Consider the following 20,405-nt stretch of genomic DNA (forward strand, 5'->3'; position numbering starts at 1 on the left):
TGACTCTAAACAAAGAGACAAAATTTCTTAAAGTTTCTGTCAAGAGAAGTGGCCAAGGGGAAAACAGAAGGGGAAATAACTAGGCATAAGGCAGAACTTTTGATGAGATAAAAATCAGACAGAGAATCAGGTGTGTCAGTACAGAGAATCAGGTGTGGGATACAGAGAATCAGGTGTGTCAGTACAGAGAATCAGGTGTGGGGTTCAGAGAATCAGATGTGGGGTACAGAGAATCAGATGTGGGGTACAGAGAATCAGGTGTGGCAGTACAGAGAATCAGGTGTGGGGTACAGAGAATCAGGTGTGGCAGTACAGAGAATCAGTTGTCCCAGGACTCATTCTTAGGCCCATAGAGAGTTTGAGGTCAGCCTGAGTTCCATGAGACCCTGACCCCCCCAAAAAAAAACAGAAAAAGGGGAGAGGGAGGCAGCATCAGTTCTAGGCACAGGAAGACAAGCAGAGAACGGAGCTGGGCTGGAACAGACAAAGTGGGAAAGAGAAGGCACCTCCCTGTGGGTGGAGGGCAGGCAGAGGAGCAGTTTTCTGGAGTGAGGATGGGAGTTCTCTGGGCTCCCCCAGGGCTACAGGAGCTGGAGGTGGGGTCACTCACGGCAGAAAGTCCTGTTGCGCCAGGTAGTCACCTGGCCAGCTTGGGCACACAGGGATGCGTAGGCATGCAGGGAATGGCACAGGGCCACAACATCTCCTTTGGTCCCGCACTGGCTATACACACAACTGGAGAAGCTGGCCTGTGGGGACACCACCCCATGGCAATGGGAGAAAGGCCCTGGAAGACAAGACAATGTGGTGAGAGAGAACAGGGTGAGCCCCACAAGCCAGGAGGGCCTTGAGGTTTCTGTGCAACTACTTCTTTTTGTATGTATGTATGTATGTATGTATGTATGTATGTATTTGTGCATGTGTGTTTGTGTGTGTATGCACAGGTGCATGTGTACATGCATGCAGTGGAGAACAGAGGTGCCATTCTTCAGGAATAACATCCCCCTTTTTTAAAATTTTGATTGATGATGATGATGATGATGGTGAGTGTGTGCATGATATGTGCATGTGGGCATATGTGCCATGGCACACATGTGGAAGTTGGAGAACAACTCTATGAAGTTGGTTTGCTCCTTCCACCTTTATGTGAGTTCTGGGGATTGAACTCGGGTAAGCAGGCTTGCATAGTAAATGCCTTTACCTGCTAAGTCTTCTCTCTGGCCCTACCTTTTTAAAATTTATTTTATTATTTAGTGTATATGTGAGTGTGTATGTATATGTAAGTGTGGGGGGGCACATGTGCCACAGCATACAATGAAGGGCAGAGGATAACCTGCAGAGTTGGTTCTCTCTTTCCACTATGCAGGCCCTGGGGATCAAACTCAGGTTATCAGGCTTGATGGCAAGCACCTTTACCTTCTGAGCCATCCCTTTGGTCCTCTCACTTGTTCTTTGGAGATACACACAGACTTTCAGTGGCCCGGATGGAACTACACCAAGTAGGTTAAGCTCTAGGGATTCTCCTATCCCTTCAGCCCTAGGATTACAAGTGTGCGCCACCATGCCTGGATTTTTTCTGGCGGGGTTCTTTTTGAGACAGGGTCTCCCTGTAGCCCCAGCTGTCTGGAACTCACTATGTAGACCAGGCTGGCCTTGAACTCACAGAGATCTGCCTGCCTCTGCCTCCCAGGTGCTGGGTTAAAGGCGTGCGCCACCACGCCCGGCATTGTGCCTGGATCTTAAAAAAATGTATTATTATTTTGTGGGAGAAGGGTGTATACATGCTACAGTAGACCTGTGAAGGTCAGAGGACAACCTGGAAGAGTTGGTTCTCTCCTTCCACCATGCAGGTTTCAGGGATCAAACCCAGGTCATTCGACCTGATGGTAAGCTTACACCTTTACTCTCTGAGCCATCTGGCCATCCCCACACATGGATTTTTTTTTATGTGGGTTCTGAGGATCAAACTCTGGTCTTGAACTTGTATGGCAAGCACTTTTCCAGCTGAGATATTTCCCTAGCCCTTGTACAGCCAATTTGACAACCATCAAAACCTAGCTAGGCATAGTGTCACATGCCTATAACTCCAGTACTTGGGAGGCTGAAGCAGGAGGATCACTGTGAGTGTGAGGGCAGCTTGGGCTACACAGAGAGACTGAGTCCAGCCTGAACTAAAACTGAGACCTTATCTGAAAAGCAAAAAGACAAACTGGCTATAAATGTATTTCAGTAGATAGAGTGCTTGACTGGCATACCCTACATAAATTGGATGTGGTGGTACACATCTGTAATCCCAAGTTCAAGAGATGGAGGCAGGAGGAACAGAAGTTCAGTCATCCTTGGCCACACAGTGGGTTCAAGGCCAGCCTGGGCTACATGAGACCTGTCTCAAAACAAAACAACAAAACTGAATGTATTGGGAGACTATGACTTAAGACATCAATCAAAGAGGGCCCATCAGTCACCGCTCCCAAGAAAGTGACCCCTGGCCACTCTGTACTCCCATTGGCTTCCCTGAATTTCCATTGGCTTCTCTTCTGGTTCTGTCTCCCTCCATGACCTGCAGAGTGGAAGACAAAGGGCCCGGGGAGGGAGGGTCCATCTCTTACCCAGAGGGTTTATCAAGATGTCGCAGTTTTCATTCCAGATGTTCTCCATGTTGTTCTCCTGGCAGGTGGAAGACTTGCCCCCAACCAAGAAGCAGCTGCATGAGAGGAAAGCAAAGGACAGAAACTTGGGTCTGAGAAACGGTGACCCCAACCTGAAGCAATGCCACAGAGGGAAATGGGGAGGAAACTCAAAGGCACCCTCCAGGGAGAAGGCCAGGAGATGCAGCAAGAAGGAGGCAGGCTAGAGAGCAGTCAGACTTCTCAGGTGGCTACGTCAAAGGCAAACCAAAGAGAAACCAGCTGCCATGGGCCCAAGAAGCCACGGCAGCTTTTCTTTTCATGTTTCATTATTTATTTGTAAGAGTTATTTTACTGGTCTTTTTGAGACAGGGTCTCCCTTTAGCCCCAGCTGGCCTAGAACTTGCTATGTAGACCAGGATGGACTTGATCTCACAGAGATCCTTCTACCTCTGCCTCTCAAGTGCTGGGATTAACTCAGTTTTATTTTATTATTTTTAATTATGTGGATATGTGTATGTCTGTGTGTGGGTATGTGGACATGAATGCAGGTGCCTTCAGAGGCCAGAAGAGGGCATCAGATCCCCTGGAACTGGAGTTACAAATGTTAGCCACCTGATGTGGATGATGGGAACCAAACATGGGTCCTCTGCAAGAGCAGCTCGTGCTCTTAAGAACTAGGCCATCTCTCAAGCCCCTACTTTTTTTTAAAAGATTTATTAATTTTATGTGTATTGTGTGTCCACCACAGGTGTGTGGGTGCCCAAGGAAGCTTGAAGAATGTGTCAGATCTCCTCAAGATGGAGTTACAGATGTTTGTAAGTCATTTCATGTGGGTGCTGGGAACTAAACTTGGGCCCTCTGCAAAAGGGAAGTGCTTTTTACTGCTGAACCATTTCTCCAGCCCCTACTCTTTTTTTAACAAGGTTTCATACAGCCCAGGCTAGCCTTAAACTTGCTATGTACACAAGGATAACCTTGAACTCCTGATCTTGAGGCCTCCACCTCCCACAAATTGGGATTATAGGTATGCCGCACCCCAATTATGCGGTACTGGGAATGGAAACCAGGGTTTCATGAATGCTAGTTGAACACTCTACCCACTGAGCTACATGTCCATCCCTACTGGAACATAGATCTTTTCAAAACTCCAGGCTCAGGTTAGGAAAGCAGTCCTAGCCAGTGGTTAAGTGTGTGTCTGATACACATAAGGCCCTGAGACCCATCCCCGGTCTTAGGATGAACAGGGGACTTACTGGCTTTGTGATAGTAGGGTATCCAGCACAGAGGGAGCCCAGACACACAAGGGACAGTCACTGACAGGCTTCTCCCAAGGATCTGTCCCAAGCCAAGTTCCCAGGCCAGCTCCCCCAGTCCCCACCCAAGCCAGGTTCCCCACCCAGCTCCCTCAAGCCTCCCTATGCCCAGCTCCCCCAGGCCCAACTGCCCCAGGTCCAGCTCACCCAGGCTCAGAGATTTCTGGCATCTTCCAGGCAGGTCCCAGCAGAAGTGAGTCTGCAGGCATCTTGTCTGGACGCAGATTGTCATCCAAGCTGTTATTGTTATAGTTCCCTGAAGAAGCACAGCAGTGATAAGAGGCAGCGGAGGAGCTATGGGTGCTCCCAGTTCAGACGCCCTAGTCTTCCCAATGGCCTGTGGTATGCAGGAAACCCTGAATTCCATCCCCAGCATTACATAGTGCTTCTATAATCCCAGCAGACAACCCTATACTTGGTGCCTCTTTGCATATCAAGGTTAACCCTTTTATCTTTGAGTTTTTCTTTCTTCTTTCTTCTTTTTCTTCTTCCTCTTCCTCCTTCTCCTCCTCCCCTTCCTCTTCTTCTTCTTCTTCCTCTTCCTCCTCCATCCTTCCTCCTCCTCCATCCTTCCTCCTCCTCCATCTCCTCCTCCCCTTCCTCCTCCTCTTCCTCCTCCTCCTCCTCCTCCTTCTTTGGTAACAGTGGTCTCTCTGTAGCTCCAGCTGTCCTGGAACTCACTATGTAGACCAGGCTGGTCTTGAACTCACAAAGATCTGCCTGCCTCTGCCTCCAGAGTGCTGGGATTAAAGGCACACACCACCACACCCAGCTCTGTTTTTTCTTTTTAAGGTAAGTTCTCATGCAGCCCAGGCTATCTTTGCAACTATATAGCCAAGGATGTCTAAACTGGATTATCTTTGGTACTGTGACTACAGGTGTGCACTAGCAAGCCTGGTTTATGTGGTGCTATTGCTGCAACCCAGAGATTCCTGCTTGCCAGGCAAGTGCTCTACCAACTGAGCTACATTGCCATTCCCCATTTCACTTTATTGTTACTCATATTTGTTTGTTTCCAAAAGGGTTTTATGCAGCATAGGATAGCCTTGACCTTACTATGTAACTGAGGATGACCTTAATTTCTGGTCCTCCTGCTTCTACCTCCCAAGTACTGGAATTACAAGTTTGCATCATATTTGGCAACCCTCTCCTCTTCACTTCTGGCTTTCCCAGGCACCTGTTCTTAAGCCCAGGGTCCTCAACTCATTCATTAGTTGACAGGTCCTGAAGACACCTAACGGAGACATGGGAGGGTGCTCACCACACAGCCCGCAGAGCATGCCCATGTAGGAGGAGGGCACCGTCACCTCCACCAGGTGGTTTCCATCATAACGAACTTGAAGCCCAAAGTTCGTGTAGAGCAGGACAAAGATGCCACTCAACCTAATGGTCACCCGGCCTTGTGAAGGCCACACAGGTAGAGCCACTCGATGGTCATTCACCTGCAGAAGTGGGAGGATATAGTAGAGAGGAACTTTAGACAAAGATCAAATGCAACAGGGGTTTAAAGGGGAAAAAATGGGCAGATTCAAGGTCAGTCTGGGCTACATGAAACCCTGTCTCAAAACAAAACAAAAAACCAAGGTTGGACATAGTGGGGCACACCTATAATTCTAGCACTTGGGAGACAGAGGCAGATGGATCAGGAGTTCAGTGTCATCCTTGGCTACATGAGTTTGAGGTTGCCATGGGCTACGTAAGACTATGCCCCCACCCCCCGACCCCCCACTAAAAAACTGGCAGGGGAGATGGCCCAATCAGTAAAGTGCTTGCCACCTGAGCACGAGGACCTGAATTTGATCCCCAGAACCTACGAAAATGATAGGCATGGTGGCACAAGCTTGTCATCCCAGCACTCGGGTGACAGACAGACAGATCACTGGGGCTTGCTGGCCTGTCAGTCTAGCTGAATCAGTGAACTTCAGATTCAGTGAGACTCCCTCTCAAAAAACTAGGAGGAGAGCTTGGCATGGTGACACACACCTTTACTTTCAGTGCTCAGGAGGCAGAGATAGGCAGATCTCTGAGACAGAGGCCAGCCTGGTCTACAGGGTGAGTTCCAGGTCAGCTGAGGTTACCAGGGAGACACTGTCTCTGTCTCAAACAAACAGAAACAAAACAAGGTGGAGAGCAACTGAGGAAGAGGCCCGAAGTTGACCTCTAGCTTCTGCATGCACATACACCTGCAATACAAGTGTACCTACATACACACGTATGCATTTTAAAAAGGAAGAGGGGCTGGAGAGATGCCTAGCGGTTAAGAGTACTTGTTGCTCTTGGAGAGAACTTGGGTTTGATTCCCAGTACCCACATGGTAGCTAACAACCATCTGTAACTATAGTTCCAGTTTATCCAAAGCCCTCTTCTGGCTCCTACAGGAGCCAGCGTGTATGTGGGGTACATATATACATGCAGGCAAAACATTCATACACATATTTTTTTTGGGTCTTTTTGAGACAGGGTCTCTCAGCTGTAGCCCCAGCTGGCCTGGAACTCACTATGTAGACTAGGCTGCCTAGATATCACAGAGATCCTCCTGCCTCTGCTTCTCAAGTGCTGGGATTAAAGGCATGTGCCCCATGCCCGGCTAAAATAATAAATTTTAAAAGGAGGGGATCTGGGCATGGTGGTGGGTATCTATAATCTCAGTACTTGGAGGTAGAGGCATGAGGATCAGGTCATCCTCAGCTACATAGTGAATTCTGGGCCAGCCTGGTCTACAGGAGACTATGTTTCAAAATAACAGTAACAACTAAAAGAAAAAAGAAGAGGAGGAGGAGGAAAGGGTTATGGGGTGGAGTCTAAGAGGCAGTAGGAGAAACGCACCACGACCTTTCGACCTTTGATCAGGGAGATTTTGAGGTCAAAGACCTGTATGTGGACAGCTTTGACATAGGAGATTTCCAAGTTGCCATTACGGTGTTCATTGGTGGTGCTCACGATAAAGTTGTTCTCTAGAAACCCAGTCCAGCAAGGCCGGGTCAGGATGTAAGTGCAGGTACCCATAAAACGGTGCAAGGCTCCATCAAATGTCAGGTAGTGGGGGTCACCAAAGGCAGAGCAGGTGGCAGACCCTGAAGGGGAGAGGATAGGCTTTGGTGTCTCACTGGCCCACACTGCAGAAGCGTCTAGGAAGACTGATTAGCTTGGCTCAGGAAAGTCAAGGAACTTCTTTCTGAGCCCTTAATGTCCCTACTCTGAAAAACTGCCCCACAGACTCTACAGTTTGGATCTAGAATGTTCTCACTGATCCATGCATTAGAATTTTAGTCCCCAGCTCAATATTACTGGGAGGTGGTAGAAACTTGAGGTTTAGTAGAAGGTTTAAGGTCACTGCAGGCATGTTCTTAAGGGGAGTTTGGGATCCTAGCCCTGGCCTCTTTTCCTTTTTTCTTTTTCTTTTCTTTTTTTTTCTTTTGGTCTTTTTGAAACAGGGTCTCTCTGTAGCCCCAGTTGGCCTGGAACTTGCTATGTAGACCAGGCTGTTCTTGATCTCAGAGATCTGCCTGCCTTTACCTCCCCAGTGCTTGAACTAAAGATGTTTGCCACCACACCCAGCTTGACTTATTTTTTTTTTAATGCAAATCGTATCTGTACCAAAAAACAAACACATCTCACAATAAAGAACTACTTAAGGGCTGGAGAGATGGTTCAGTTGTTAAGAGCACTTACTGCTCTTGTAGAGGACCTGGGTTCAGTTCCCAGCACCCAAGTTAGGCAGCTCACAACCACTTGTAACTCCAATTCCAGAGGATTGGATGCCTTCTGGCTTTTTCTGGCACTTGGCATACACAGACACATATACATAAATTTAAAAATATAAATCTTATTTTTTAAAAACAAAAAACCTGGGAGCTGGAGAGATGGCTCAGTGGTTAAGAGCATTGGCTGTTCTTGCAGAGTACCAGGACTCAGTACCCAGGACCCACATGGAGGCTTGAACAACCATCTGTAACTCCAGTTCCAAGGGATCTGATCTGGTCTTATGGCCTCCATAGTATTGCATGCATGTGGTGCACTTACACATATGCAGGCAAAATACTCATATACATAAAAACAAAATCTGTTAAAAAAAAAAAAAAAACAAAACCACCCACCACCCAAGGAAGAAGGAAAGGCCCAGGAGTAGAAAGTAATAAAATGAGTGCAGCAGAAGAGATGGGTGTGGTGGCATACAACTTTGGTCCCAGCACTCTGGAGACAGAGGCAGGTGGAGGCCAGCCTGGTCTTCACAGTGAGTTCCAAGCCAGCTCAGGCTACATGGTGAGACGATGTGTCAAAACAAACAAACAAACTAACTAACTAACTAACTAAATAAGTAAATAAATAAATAAATAAATAAATAAATAAATAAATAAATATTCTGGAAGAAAGACACATGTAAGGTCAGAGTTTTTCCTCCTCTTTCACTCGAAGCTGGGCAGGTGTAGGATGTAGGGCAGTACTGACATCTTTGCCCTTGGCCGAAACACACTGGAACACCTGCTCTAGCGTCCCGGGTTCCGAGACCTGGAGCACAAGCGCTTCCGCTTCCTGGAGGCGCGCGTCCTCGGGGATCTTCCGTGGGATTCTGGTGGGGACGCTGCTCCTTCCAGAAGTGCCATCGCCTTCCAGGGGAGCTCTTCATCTCCTCGGAATCACCGGTCCGCTCTAGGCGTGGCTGTTGCTCCCGGAAGTATCTGTCGAGTTCCCCACTGCCGCTCCTCCCGGAAGTATCTGTCGAGTTCCCCACTGCCGCTCCTCCCGGAAGTATCTGTCGAGTTCCCCACTGCCGCTCCTCCCGGAAGTATCAGTCGCGTTCCCCCGTGCCGCTGGTCCCGGAAGTATCTGTCACGTGCTCTTTTGCTGGCGTTCTTCCTCTCGGAGTTTCCTCCTGTGGAAGCCTGGCAGCGCAGCTGCTGTTCCTCCTGTCACGACTGCTCTTCCTTCCGGGATTTCCTGGGGGCACAGCGGCTCTTCTTCCCAATTCTCTCCTCTTTACTCCCGTCCTTTGGAGGCAGCCGGGGCGAGAGGCAGCGGGTCACGTGGCACCGCAGTCCGGAAGCACCGACCTGGGGCTCACCTCGCTTCTCCTGGTCAGCATTCCCGGACCCCAGGGCCTGAGGGGTGCTGCCCACATTTAGGGAGGGTCTTCCCACCTCCATCCAGCCTAGAGACTTCTCACACATAGGTTTGTTTCCTAGGTGATCATCACACGCTACTCTCACATGAAGCACCTGCTCACTTTCTGTGGTGACCTGACAGCTCACCTTGGGCATGGCAGCCTAATATGCCATTCTTCTGGCCACAGGCCTCCTGGGCCTTACACTTCCAGGCCTGGCAGCTAATAGTGTTGTTGCCTTCACAGGTGCAGAGCTCTTTGCAGTACGGCTTAAACCACTGCTCCTGAATCTGGGGAACAGAAGGAAAAAGTAAAGGCTGACTTTCTCTCCCAAGATCTGGTCTTCCTAAAGCATTACCCTTAGGGGCAAAAGTCTGGTATTGAACAGGCATGGTTGTGCACATCTGGAATCCCAAAACTTAGAAGACTGAGGCAGGAGGCTCACAAGTTCTGGGCCAGCCTGGACTACTTAGGGAGAACCTACTTTTTTTAAAAAAAAGCCACCTGTAATCCTAGCACTCCAGAAGTGGAAGGAAGGATTAGGAATTCAAAGTCATCCCCACTTGCACAGTGAGTTCAAGGCCAGCCTGAGCTACCAAAAACCATCTCCAAAACCAAAAATAAATAAGTAAATAAATAAAAACAAAACCACCTGATGCTGGCTCACTGACTCAATCACTTGGTCATGTTTTTCATTATTTTCAGTGTATTATTATTATTATTATTATTCCTAGTGTTAAGAATTTAAGAATGAACCAAGGGTGGCTGGAGAGCTGGCTCCGAGGTTAAGAGCATTGTCTGCTCTTCCAGAGGACCCTGGTTCAATTCTCAGCACCCACATGACAGCTAACAACCATTGGTAACTGTGGTTCCAGGAGATCCAACACCCTCTTCTGGCCTTCTCAGGATTTTCGCTACATGGGTGCACTTACATACATGCAGGCAATACACTTATACACATAAAATAAAAATAAATAATTTTTTTAAAAAAGAATGAACTAAATGTGCATGGTGGCTCAGCTCTTTAGTTGCAGCATGGGGGAGACAGAGGCAGGTGGATCTCTGTAAAATCAAGGCTAGCATGGTCTACACAGTGAGTTCCAGGCCAGCCGCAGGGACACCCTGGCTCCAAAAAAAAAAGAGAATGAGCTCAATGGAAATCATCCTTGTCACCAATGGGTGTGATGGTTCACACATGTAATCCCAGCACTCTGGACACTGACCATCAGCTGAGGCCACATAATGAGGCTGGGCTACATAGTTTCAGGTCAGCTTGGGAGGTAGAGGGAGACACTGTCTCAAAGCAGAAACAAACTAGAAAACAAAGATGGGGCTGAGAAGATGGCTCATGGAGTAAGAGCACTTAGTGTGCAAAAATACTCCTATAACTTCAGTGCTATGAGGGACAGAGACCAGAGAATTGCTGGGGCTCGCTGATCGCCATTGTAGCCGAAACAGCAAGTCCCAGGTTCAACCCTGTCTCAAAGGGTGGTTAGACCAGAAAGTGAAAGAGCAGGACATTCAGCATCCTCCTCTGTTCTCTGCATGTGCACCCATTGGCTTGTCCACCCACATACACATGCACATATACAGCACATACATACAAATAAATAAGTAAATAAGTAAATAAATAAATAAATAAAGGCTCAGTGGGTGGGAGCACTTGCTGTCAAATTTGATGACCTGAGTTCAGTCCTGGAACCCACCTGATGGAAAGAGAGAGCTTACTCCCTAAGGTTGTTCTCTGAACTTCACATGCACAATGTGGTATACACTTGCAAGTGTGTGCACATACACATAAATTGAAAAATTGTAATAAATATAATTTTAAAAATTTAGGGGGCTGGAGAGATGGGTCAGTGGTTAAGAGCACGTACTGTTCTTCAGAGGACCTGAATTTGGTTTTAGGAGTGTACCTCGGGCAGTTCATAACCATCTATAACTCCAGCTCCATGGACTCTGACACCCTCTTCTGGCCTCCCAGGGCCCCTGATTCATGTGCACACATCCACACAGACACAGACAGACAGACAGACACACACACACACACACACACACACACACACAAAGTTAAATAAATAAATAAATAAATAAATAAATAAATAAAGTGATGTGCACCCAAACAAAACAGAAAGAACCTCCAAGAACAGCTTCCCACCATGAGCACTTCTTATTCTGGAGAGATACAGTCTTTTTGTTTGGTTGAGTTTTTTGTTTTGCTTTTGTTTGTTGCTTTTACAAGAGTCAAGCTGGCCTTGAACTTAAGATCCTCCTGCCTCAGCCTCTCCAACACTGACATTACAAGCATATACTACCACACCCCATAAAAATGCCTCTGACTTAGTTTTTCAGGAAGGCTCCAAGCAGGAAGTGTTGCAGTAGGGCCTCATATAAGGGATTCTATTAGATAGAAGTAACTAGAAGGCAGAGCAGAACATGGTGGGGGAAGGTTAGCAAGGTAGGTTTGGTGGTGTTTACCTCTAATACTAGCACTGGGGAGACTGAGGCAGGAGGATTGTGAGTTCAAAGCCAGTCAAGATTACATAACTTGCCTCAAAAATCTGAGATTGTAGCTGGGTGTGGTGGCACACGCCTTTAATCCCAGCACTTGGGAGGCAGAGGCAGGCAGATCTTTGTGAGTTCAAGGCCAGCCTGGTCTACATAGTGAGTTCCAGGACAGCAGGGGCTACAGGGAGACCCTGTCTCAAAAAAAAATCTGAGGTTGCAAAAGAAGAAAGAAAAAAGCCAGCATAAAGGCCAGAGCATTGGTCCATTGACTAGAACTGTAGCTCAGTGGTAGAGAACCTGCCTAGAATCCCCCAGTGAGGGGCTGGGATTGTGGTTCAGTGATAGATCAGCTCTTGCTTAGCATGCACAAGGCCCTAGGTTTTACCCCAGGCACCATAATAAATAAAGTGTAAGTCCTTTGACTTGTACCCCAGTTTCCAAACCTGGCCCTCTCTTTCCTGACTATCACCCCCCCCACACACACACACAAGGTTGTACCACATGTTTTAGAACCCAGAGCTAGTCCTTTCTAGCTTAGGGTTCAGAGGTCCACCCAGCTGCTCACTAACCTTGAAGTAGTGCCCCTCAGAGCTGAGGCACCCACACTGGGTTCGAGGGACACACTCCAAGCCACTGAGGACGAAGCCAGGATCACACTCACAGGCTTCCACACACTGGCCTGGGCAGGGCTTGGCAGGAAATTCCGGGTGGCAGGTTTCTGGGCATGGCGAGGTACATAGAGAGTACTTGCTATGTTGAGGACAGACCAGGGCTATGGAGGGAGAAGCTTAGGTAAGAAGGATACAGGTGCCATGGGTGGTGATGCATGCCTTTAATTCCAGCATTTGGGAGGCGGAGGTAGGCAAATCTCTATGAATTCAAGGCTAGCCTGGTCTACGTAGCAAGTTCTAGGCCAGCTAGGGGCTACACAGTGAGACCCTGTCTCAGTACATAATTTCTAAAGATGAGACCAAGAGAGAAATGGGGAGAGCATACCACAAGGTCCTAGCTAGAGAGGCTGTCACTAATCTTTTTAAATTTTTTTAAAATTTATTTTTATGTGTATGAGTGTTTGCCAGGATGTATGTAAGTGCACCCATGTATGCAATACCCACAAAGGCTAGAAGAGGGTGTTGGATCCCCTGGAACTGGAGTTAAGGACTGTCATTAGCTGCTATGTGGGTACTGGGAGCCAAACTCAGGTCCTGTGCAAGAGCAGCCAGTGCTCTTAATTGCTGAGCCATCTCTCCAGTCCCACTGTGACTAATCTTAATGGCTTTCAGAAGATGAACCCAGGAGCCTGACTGACTGTTGGGGTATGCCACTAAAAGCTAAAACAACTGTCTATGGGCTGAGGATATAGCTCAGTAGGTAGCATGTTGCATAGTATGCATGAAGCCCTGAGTTCCATCCCCAACAGCACATAAACCAGTCATGGTGGTGCAGGCCTGGGCTACAGGGGACCCTGTCTCAAAAGCAAAGCAGGGCTGGAGAGATGACTCAATGGTTAAGAGCACTGGCTGCTCTTGTAGAGGACCCAAGATTGATTCCCAGCACCCACATGGTGGCTAGCAACCATCTGTAACTCCAGTTTCAGGGGAATCCAGCACCCTCTTCTCACCTCTGTAGGTATTGCATGACATGGGTGTACTTACATACATGCAGGCAATACACTCATACACATAAAATAAAAAATAATAAATAAAATAGGGCTCAGCAGTTAAGAACACTGGCTGTTCTTGCAGAAGATCCAGGTTCGAATCCCAGCACCCACATGGCAGCTAACAACTGTCCGAAACTCCAGTCCCAGGGAATCCGATGGCCTCTTCTGTCCTCCACGGGCATTGCACAACACAGGTGCACTTACCTACATGCAGGCAATACACGCATACACATAAAATAAAAATAATAATAAAATATTTTTTAAAGATAAAAAAGTATTGTTTTAAAGCTAAGCAAAACAAAACATAAACAGCTGTGTATGCCAAGCCTGTTGCTTGGATGCTACCACCACAGACCTCCATGAAAGCCAAGAACAATGAGAGAGAAGATACGATCATGATACTGTGTGGACATGCTCCAGAAAGCACTGTGGCATCTGGCAAGCTGGAAACAGCCTGGTTCTGGGAATGGGCCTGTACTCATTTCCTAGAGAGCCGAGCCATTCCAGGAGCTGCAAGCCATTCAATCTGCACTGAAGGCATGTGTTAGAGAACTTGGCCAAGCACATTGGCTGGTTTCCTGCACAATCTGAAATTTCCAAGTGACTGTCAGTCCCTTCCTTCCTTCATTCCTTCCTTCCTTCCTTCCTTCCTTCCTTCGTTCCTCCCTCCCTCCTTCCCTCTCTCCCTCCCTCCCTCCCTTCCCTATCTCTCTCTCTCTTTCAATCTCTCAATCTCTCTGGTACTGAGGATTGAGTCCAGAGACTTGGGCATGCCAGGCAAGTGCTCTACCACTGATCCATACCCCATCCCCTCACTGGGAGATTCTAGGCAGGTGCTCTAACACTGAGCCATCCTCCAGCCCCTCACTGGGGGATTCTAACCACACCCCTAGCCCCTCATTAGAGGATTCTAGACAAGCATGCTCTCTCTCCTGTTGAGTCACACATACTGCCCTCTTTTTTTTTTCAGCCCTCTTTTTCACTTTTTTGTTTTCAGACAAGTCTCTCTAAGTTGCCCAGGCTCGTGCTGAACTCACTCTGCAGCCCAGGTTGGCCTTGAACTTGGGATTCCCCAGCCTCTGCTTCTCAAGTAGCTCAGAATACAGGACTGTGCCATCAGGCCCAACTTACTGACTTTCTCAACAATGTTTAACTCTACCCAATGCCTTACACTCATATGGAAGTAGGGAAGGGGGTCTCCCCTGGGGAACCCCATCTGGATCTGTAGGAAGCAGTCTCACATAGTCTCCCCATGCTTTAGGGACAAACTCACGGCAGAATTGGGGTTCCCTCCAGGATTTCACGGCATAGCCAGCATCCTGGCAGGTCGCAGTCATGACTGACATGTGCTCACACAGCTTCTGTTCGAGACCCTGGAAACTGCACATGTCAGTTACACAGTTTTCCAAAAAGGACGAGGCCTTCAGGTGGAGCAGACATGCCCTGAGGAAAGAGGCCAAGTCAGAGGGCAAGTGGATCAGAGCCTCCAGACTCCACCTCAGAGGAGTCCAGGGAGCCCAGCAGCCCTATTGAGGCCTGCCCGCCTTCCTCCATACTCAAAGGTTCCCTGGGAGTCAACAAGTTGGCCACAGTACTTGGATCCCAACATATGGCTCCTCAAGGCTGAATCACAAGACGAGGGTTTCTTTTCACTCGTTGGACACCTGGAAGAGACCCAGCCCAAGTAGTCAGCAAGGGTAGAAGAGCTCAAAGGAGGTGGAGCAGCTGGGATTTCCAGAGAGGAAAAAAGAAAAAAGCAATGCTAGTCAGTTTGTGTTGTTCTTTTTGAGACAGTCTCATTATGTTAGCCTAGGCTTGGTCTTGAACTTCCCTATATTCCTGAAAGCCTATTAGATCACGGGCCAGAACCACTACACTTGGATTTGTTGCTGTTGTTGTTATTTTTGTTTTGCTATTGCTGGGGATCAAACCTGGGGCGTGTTAACCAGGTATTCCAATGCTGAGCCATGCCCGCCCCCCAGCCCCTCACTGGGAAATTCTAGACAGGCACTCTACTGATGAGCTACACTCTAATCCCTTACTGGGGGATTCCAGGTAAGTGCTCCACTGCTGAGTCACACCCCAGCCCCTCACTGGGAGATCCTAGGCAGGTGCTCTACCACTGAGCCACACCCCAGCCCCTCACTGGGGGATTCTAGGCAGGTGCTCTACCTCTGAGTCACACCTTCAGCCCCACACTGGGGGAATCCTAGGCAATGCTCTACCACTGAGCTAAAGCTCCTGGTGTTTTGAAATATTCTCTTGCTATGTCTCCAGCTTCAGAGGCTTCTGTGTCTTCTGGGATGAGACATGAGCCATCACACCCAGCTGTGGTAATCTCAAAATGGGCAAAGGGCAGGAAGACTGAGAAGGGGAGGGACATGCTTTGTTCCCAGTGGGGCTCCTCACTCACTTTGTGTCATCTTTCAACTGCCAGCTGTTCCCCAGCTCCTCCTCACTGTGGGCCCAGGTGCCATCCTGCTTCAGGTAGTCGTTACTGCCGTCCCCGTCATAGTTTCCACAGAAACCACAGATTTTACCTGAATAGGTGCTGTGGGGTCCAGGAAAAGGGTAAGTTATCAATGGGAAAAGAGGTCTCATTCATCAGAGAGACTACAGTAAGGGGACAGTGAGCTGTGAGCCCTCAGTGCAAGAGGCAGGAGAGGGTTGAGAATACCCATTTCCAACATGGGCTCTGTGGCAGGCACTGGGAACACGAGGACCACACATAGGTTATGTCTTGAAAGTGTCGCTCTTTCTCTCTTTGTGTATGTGTGTATATGTACATAGGTCTACATATACATGTATGTATATGGTTGTGGAGGTCAGAGGTTGACACTGGGTGTCTTCCTCAGGCACTTGTCATCTTATTTTGTGTGTGTGTGTGTGTGTGTGTGTGTGTGTGAGCGTGTGGTTTATGCACATACTCATATATGCCCACAGAGGTCAGAGAAAGACATCAGTGTCCTGTTCCATCACTCCTCACCGTATTCCCTTGAGACAGGGTCTCTCACTGTACCTGGAGCTAGGCTGGCAGCCAGCAAGCCCCAGAGATCCTCTAGTCTCTGCCTCTCACAGCACTGGCTATATGGGTACACACATAGCCATGCCCAGGTTTTTATATAGGTGCTTAGGATTCAAACTCAGGTCCTTATGCTTGTGCAACAAGTGCTCTTCTCCACTGAGCCATCTCCTCAGCCCCTCCACCTTAATTTGTTTCAAGATAGGGTCTCACTATGTAATACTGGCTGGCTTAGAACTCACTGTGTCAGACCAGACTGGCCTTGAACTCACATAAATCTACCTGCCTTGGTTCCCCAAGTGCTGGAATTAAAGGAGTGGGTTGCCACATCTGGCTCCACCTTAATTTTTTAAATATTTTGTTTATTATTTTTATTTTATGTGTATGAATCGATTGCTTGTATGTGTGTAAGTGCGCCTGTGTCGTGCAGTGCCCACAGAGGTCAGAAGAGGTCATTGGATTGTCCTGGAACTGGAGTTACAGACAGTTGTTAACCACTATGTGGGTGCTGGGAATTGAATCTGGGTCCTCTGAAAGAGCAGCCAGTGCTCCTAACCCCTGAGCCAGCGCTCTGGCCCCTCCACCTTAATTTTTAAATATTTTATTTATCTTTAATACCCAAATTATTTTTGGGGCAGGAGAGACAGCTCAGTGGTTAAAAGCACTGACTTCTCTTGCAGAGGACACAGGTTCGAATTCCAGAACCCACATGGCGGCTAACAACCATCTGTAACTCTAGTTCCAGAGGATCTGGTATCTTCTTCTGACTTCTGTGGGCACTGCACGACACGGGTGCACTTACACACGTGTGCAATATACTCATACACATAAAATAAAAATAGTAAAAAAAAATTCTATTTATTCTTTTTATTTTATGTTTGTGAATGTATTGTCTGCATGTAGGTATGTGCACCCATGTCCTACGTTGCCCACAGAGGTCAGAAGAGGGCGTTGGAGTCCCTGGAACTAGAGTTATGAACAATTGTTAGCAGCAATGTGGGTGCTAGGAACCAAACCTGGGTCCTCTGCAAGAACAGCCAGTGCTCTTAATGGCTGAGCCCATCTCTCCAGCCCCACAACCTAATTTTTAAGATAGGATCTCTCTCTGGCCCTGGAGCTTACCCATCTAACTAGATGGCTGGCCAGCCAGCCTCAGGAATCCTTTTGGCTCCTCCTCCCCAGTGCTGGGATTACAAGCATGCCACCACACCTGGCTTTTTTATGTGGGTTCCAGGGATGGAACTCATGTCTTCATGCTTGCATGGGCAGCACTTTACCAACTGAACTACCTCCCTGTGCCACTATTTCCACAAAGCTTGTCTTGTCCTTATCCATCCATCTAGGGGGCCTGTCTTCCTTGAAGAATGATATCCAGCGACAGCTCTCTTGACAGAGAGCTAAAGCCCCTGAGCAATTCCTTCTAACACATCTGCAAGGCATTTTGTATGCATCCTTCTATTATTCCACTGCCCTGACCCCATTTCCTCCTGTTTCCCACCTGCCACTTGGATCAGATGCTTCCCAGTCTAAGGGACATGTATAAATAATTAGTCTCAAGTTACTGGCATGGCAGGAAGGTGAAGAGAGATGGAAGGGTTCTGAGAGAGGTGTCAGCCGCCTGGCTGGGTTGTCCCTCACCTGGGCAAGGTTACAAAAAGCTGCTGGTCACCATCCCATCTCACATGCAAACCAAATGTCGTTCTCAGCTCCACAAATCGCCCACTGGAACTCAGGAAGACGCCATTAAAAGGTATGGTTGGGAGAGTGACTTTCTGACCCCCAACCTGGCAGAAGAAGGAGACAGAGAGACTGATTCAGGGGTCAGAGAGGACTCCAGGACTACAACATCATATCCACTGTTAAAGACACTGCCCCTCCATAGCATCCTTCCAACCTCTACCACCTAGGCTGGTTTGAAGCATGGCCATCTTTGTTTTATTGAAGCCCATAATTGAGTAGGTTTGGGGAGGGTGGAGCTGGTTGTAGAGTGGCTGGCTGGGATGGATGAGGGACAGGACTCACCAGTATATATTTGCCCTTAAGCAGGGTAATTGTGATATCCGACAGACTGATGAAGACTTTGTTCAGGCAGGACACACCTTGTAGTCCCCGCTCATGAGTTTGCACTATTATCCTAAATAATTGGTCTGGATGGAGAGAGGAAGAGAACGCAGAAGCTAATTCAAAACGCTTTTTCCTTTGTTTGTTTTGAGACAGGGTCTCATGTAGCCTAGGCTGGTTTCAGACTTTTTATGTAGCTCAGGATGAACTTGAATTCCTGAGAATCTCGTCTCTACCTCCCCAGTACTGAGATTTCAGACATACACCACAACGTCCAGTTTAGGTGGTCCTAGGAAGGAACCCAAGGCCTTGTGCATGCTAGGAAGGCACTATGCCAGCAGAGCTACATTCCCAGTCCCCATTTATTTGCTTTGATATAGAGTCTCGTTGTGTATTTACAGGATAGCTTTGAATTCACATTCCTCCTGCCTCAGCCTCCAGAATGTTGGGATTACAAGTGTGCACCATCATGCCCTGTTTTCTGAACCCCTGTTGTGGGTGGTGTCTGCACTTGGCACTGCAGGGCAGAAGGCTCGGAAGCACAGTCCTGAGGTTTAGTAAAGGAGACAGGACCCAAATGGGAAGGCACATGGTAAGACTGTCTACCCTCACTGTGGCCTGTGTGTCCCCTGCATGGCCTGGGACATCTCCAAGGAGTCGTGTTCTTTTGTTTTCTTTGTTTTTGTTTTTGGAACAGGATCTCCATGTAGCCCCAGCTGGCCTGGAATTTGCTCTGTAGACCAGGCTGGCCTCAATCTCACAGAGATCCATCTATCTTGCCTCCTGAGTGCTAGATTTAAAGATATGTGCCACCATGCTTTGCTCAGGAACCATATTCTTTTGTGAGACAGGGACCCATATAGCCCAGACTGGCTCCAACTCCCTATATAGCTGAGGGTGACCTTGAATTCCTGGTCTTCCTGCCTCTACCTTCTGAGAACTGGGATGACAGGCATGTGGCACTATGCCTGGTTTTGTGAGGTGCTGGGGATGGAACCCAGAGCTTCATGCATGCTAGGAAAGACTCTGCCAACTGAGTCACACCCCCAGCCTAGAAGCTCTTTGACAGTGACTGTCACTCTTCCAGGGGCCCTTCCTCAATGGCAAGCAGGTGATATTTGAAACTGCATTTTCCCAGGATTCTGGGCCCGACAGTGCTGCCTCTGCTGTACATCCTGCTGCATAATGGAGCACCTTGCTCCAATATAACTTCTTTGCATCATCTATCCCAACAGAGTTCTACCACTCATCACGTCCCCATGCCCAGCACGTCTGACCTCAAGTCCCTCCCCCAAGGTGTGGCTTACATCTCCTACCTGTAGAGTTGTCACAGGTTTGGGTCAAAATGTAGGCGCATGTCCCGGTGAAATTAATGTGCCTCTCATCAAAGGTGACAAAGTGAAGGTCCCCATAGACCAGGCAGGTGGCAGTGCCTGACCAAGGGGAAGAAAGGTGGAAGACATAGGAAGCTGTTTCTGATGCCCACCTGGCTGGACCCATATCCTAGCTCTCCTACCCAGAGACACCCCCCCACCTCCTCTATCCAAACTGGTGTCACACACCCTGACAGATTAATGATTTAGAAAGACAAGAGGGAAGGGCATTCTGGAATGAGAACAGAACCGGCACAAATGTTCTGTGATGGTGGGAAGAGGGAGTTCATACTAAAGCGCCCCACCCACTGTGCCAGCACAAAGGGCAGTGCTTACCATAGGGCTGGCATTCATACAGGCCGTTCTTCAGCTTGCACACTGTGTGTGTCCCACACTGAGAGATCTGGCACTCCATCCGGCTACCAGGCAAGCAGCGGCACCGCTCCATGCAGTTGGGACTGAACCACTCTTCTCCAGGCTGAGAGGAATGGATTGAGAGTCACGGAGCTATGGTTCTTGGGCCTTGCAGAGGCCAGAGGAAGACATGATGTATCCTGCTCTGTCACTCTCCACCATATTCCTTTGAGGCAGGGTCTCTCACTGAACCTGGATTCAGGCTGCCAGCCAACAAGCCCCAGAAATTCTCCTGTCTCTCCCCAACTCCACAGCACCAAGGTTACAGGCTTGCATGACCAGCTTTTTTACATAGTTCTGGGCATCCAAACTCAGGTCTT

The 20,405-nt window shown here is 48.3% G+C and overlaps 1 protein-coding gene across 1 annotated transcript in view; it reads right to left on the reverse strand.

Annotated features, from left to right (window-relative positions):
• Zan (zonadhesin) overlaps window positions 1-20,405 on the reverse strand; it is a 90,841-nt gene that overhangs the window by 52,210 nt on the left and 18,226 nt on the right. Inside the window, 14 exon segments of the mRNA XM_029563222.1 lie at window positions 611-787; window positions 2,610-2,704; window positions 4,091-4,199; window positions 5,205-5,385; window positions 6,770-7,017; window positions 9,193-9,334; window positions 12,122-12,324; window positions 14,489-14,658; window positions 14,772-14,921; window positions 15,629-15,766; window positions 17,876-18,021; window positions 18,260-18,384; window positions 19,615-19,731; window positions 20,008-20,149. Of these exon segments, the coding sequence (XP_029419082.1) occupies window positions 611-787; window positions 2,610-2,704; window positions 4,091-4,199; window positions 5,205-5,385; window positions 6,770-7,017; window positions 9,193-9,334; window positions 12,122-12,324; window positions 14,489-14,658; window positions 14,772-14,921; window positions 15,629-15,766; window positions 17,876-18,021; window positions 18,260-18,384; window positions 19,615-19,731; window positions 20,008-20,149 (2,143 nt within the window).

Source organism: Nannospalax galili, unplaced genomic scaffold (assembly GCF_000622305.1).
Source record: "Nannospalax galili isolate Female #2095 unplaced genomic scaffold, S.galili_v1.0 scaffold675, whole genome shotgun sequence".
Lineage (NCBI taxonomy): Eukaryota > Metazoa > Chordata > Mammalia > Rodentia > Spalacidae > Nannospalax > Nannospalax galili.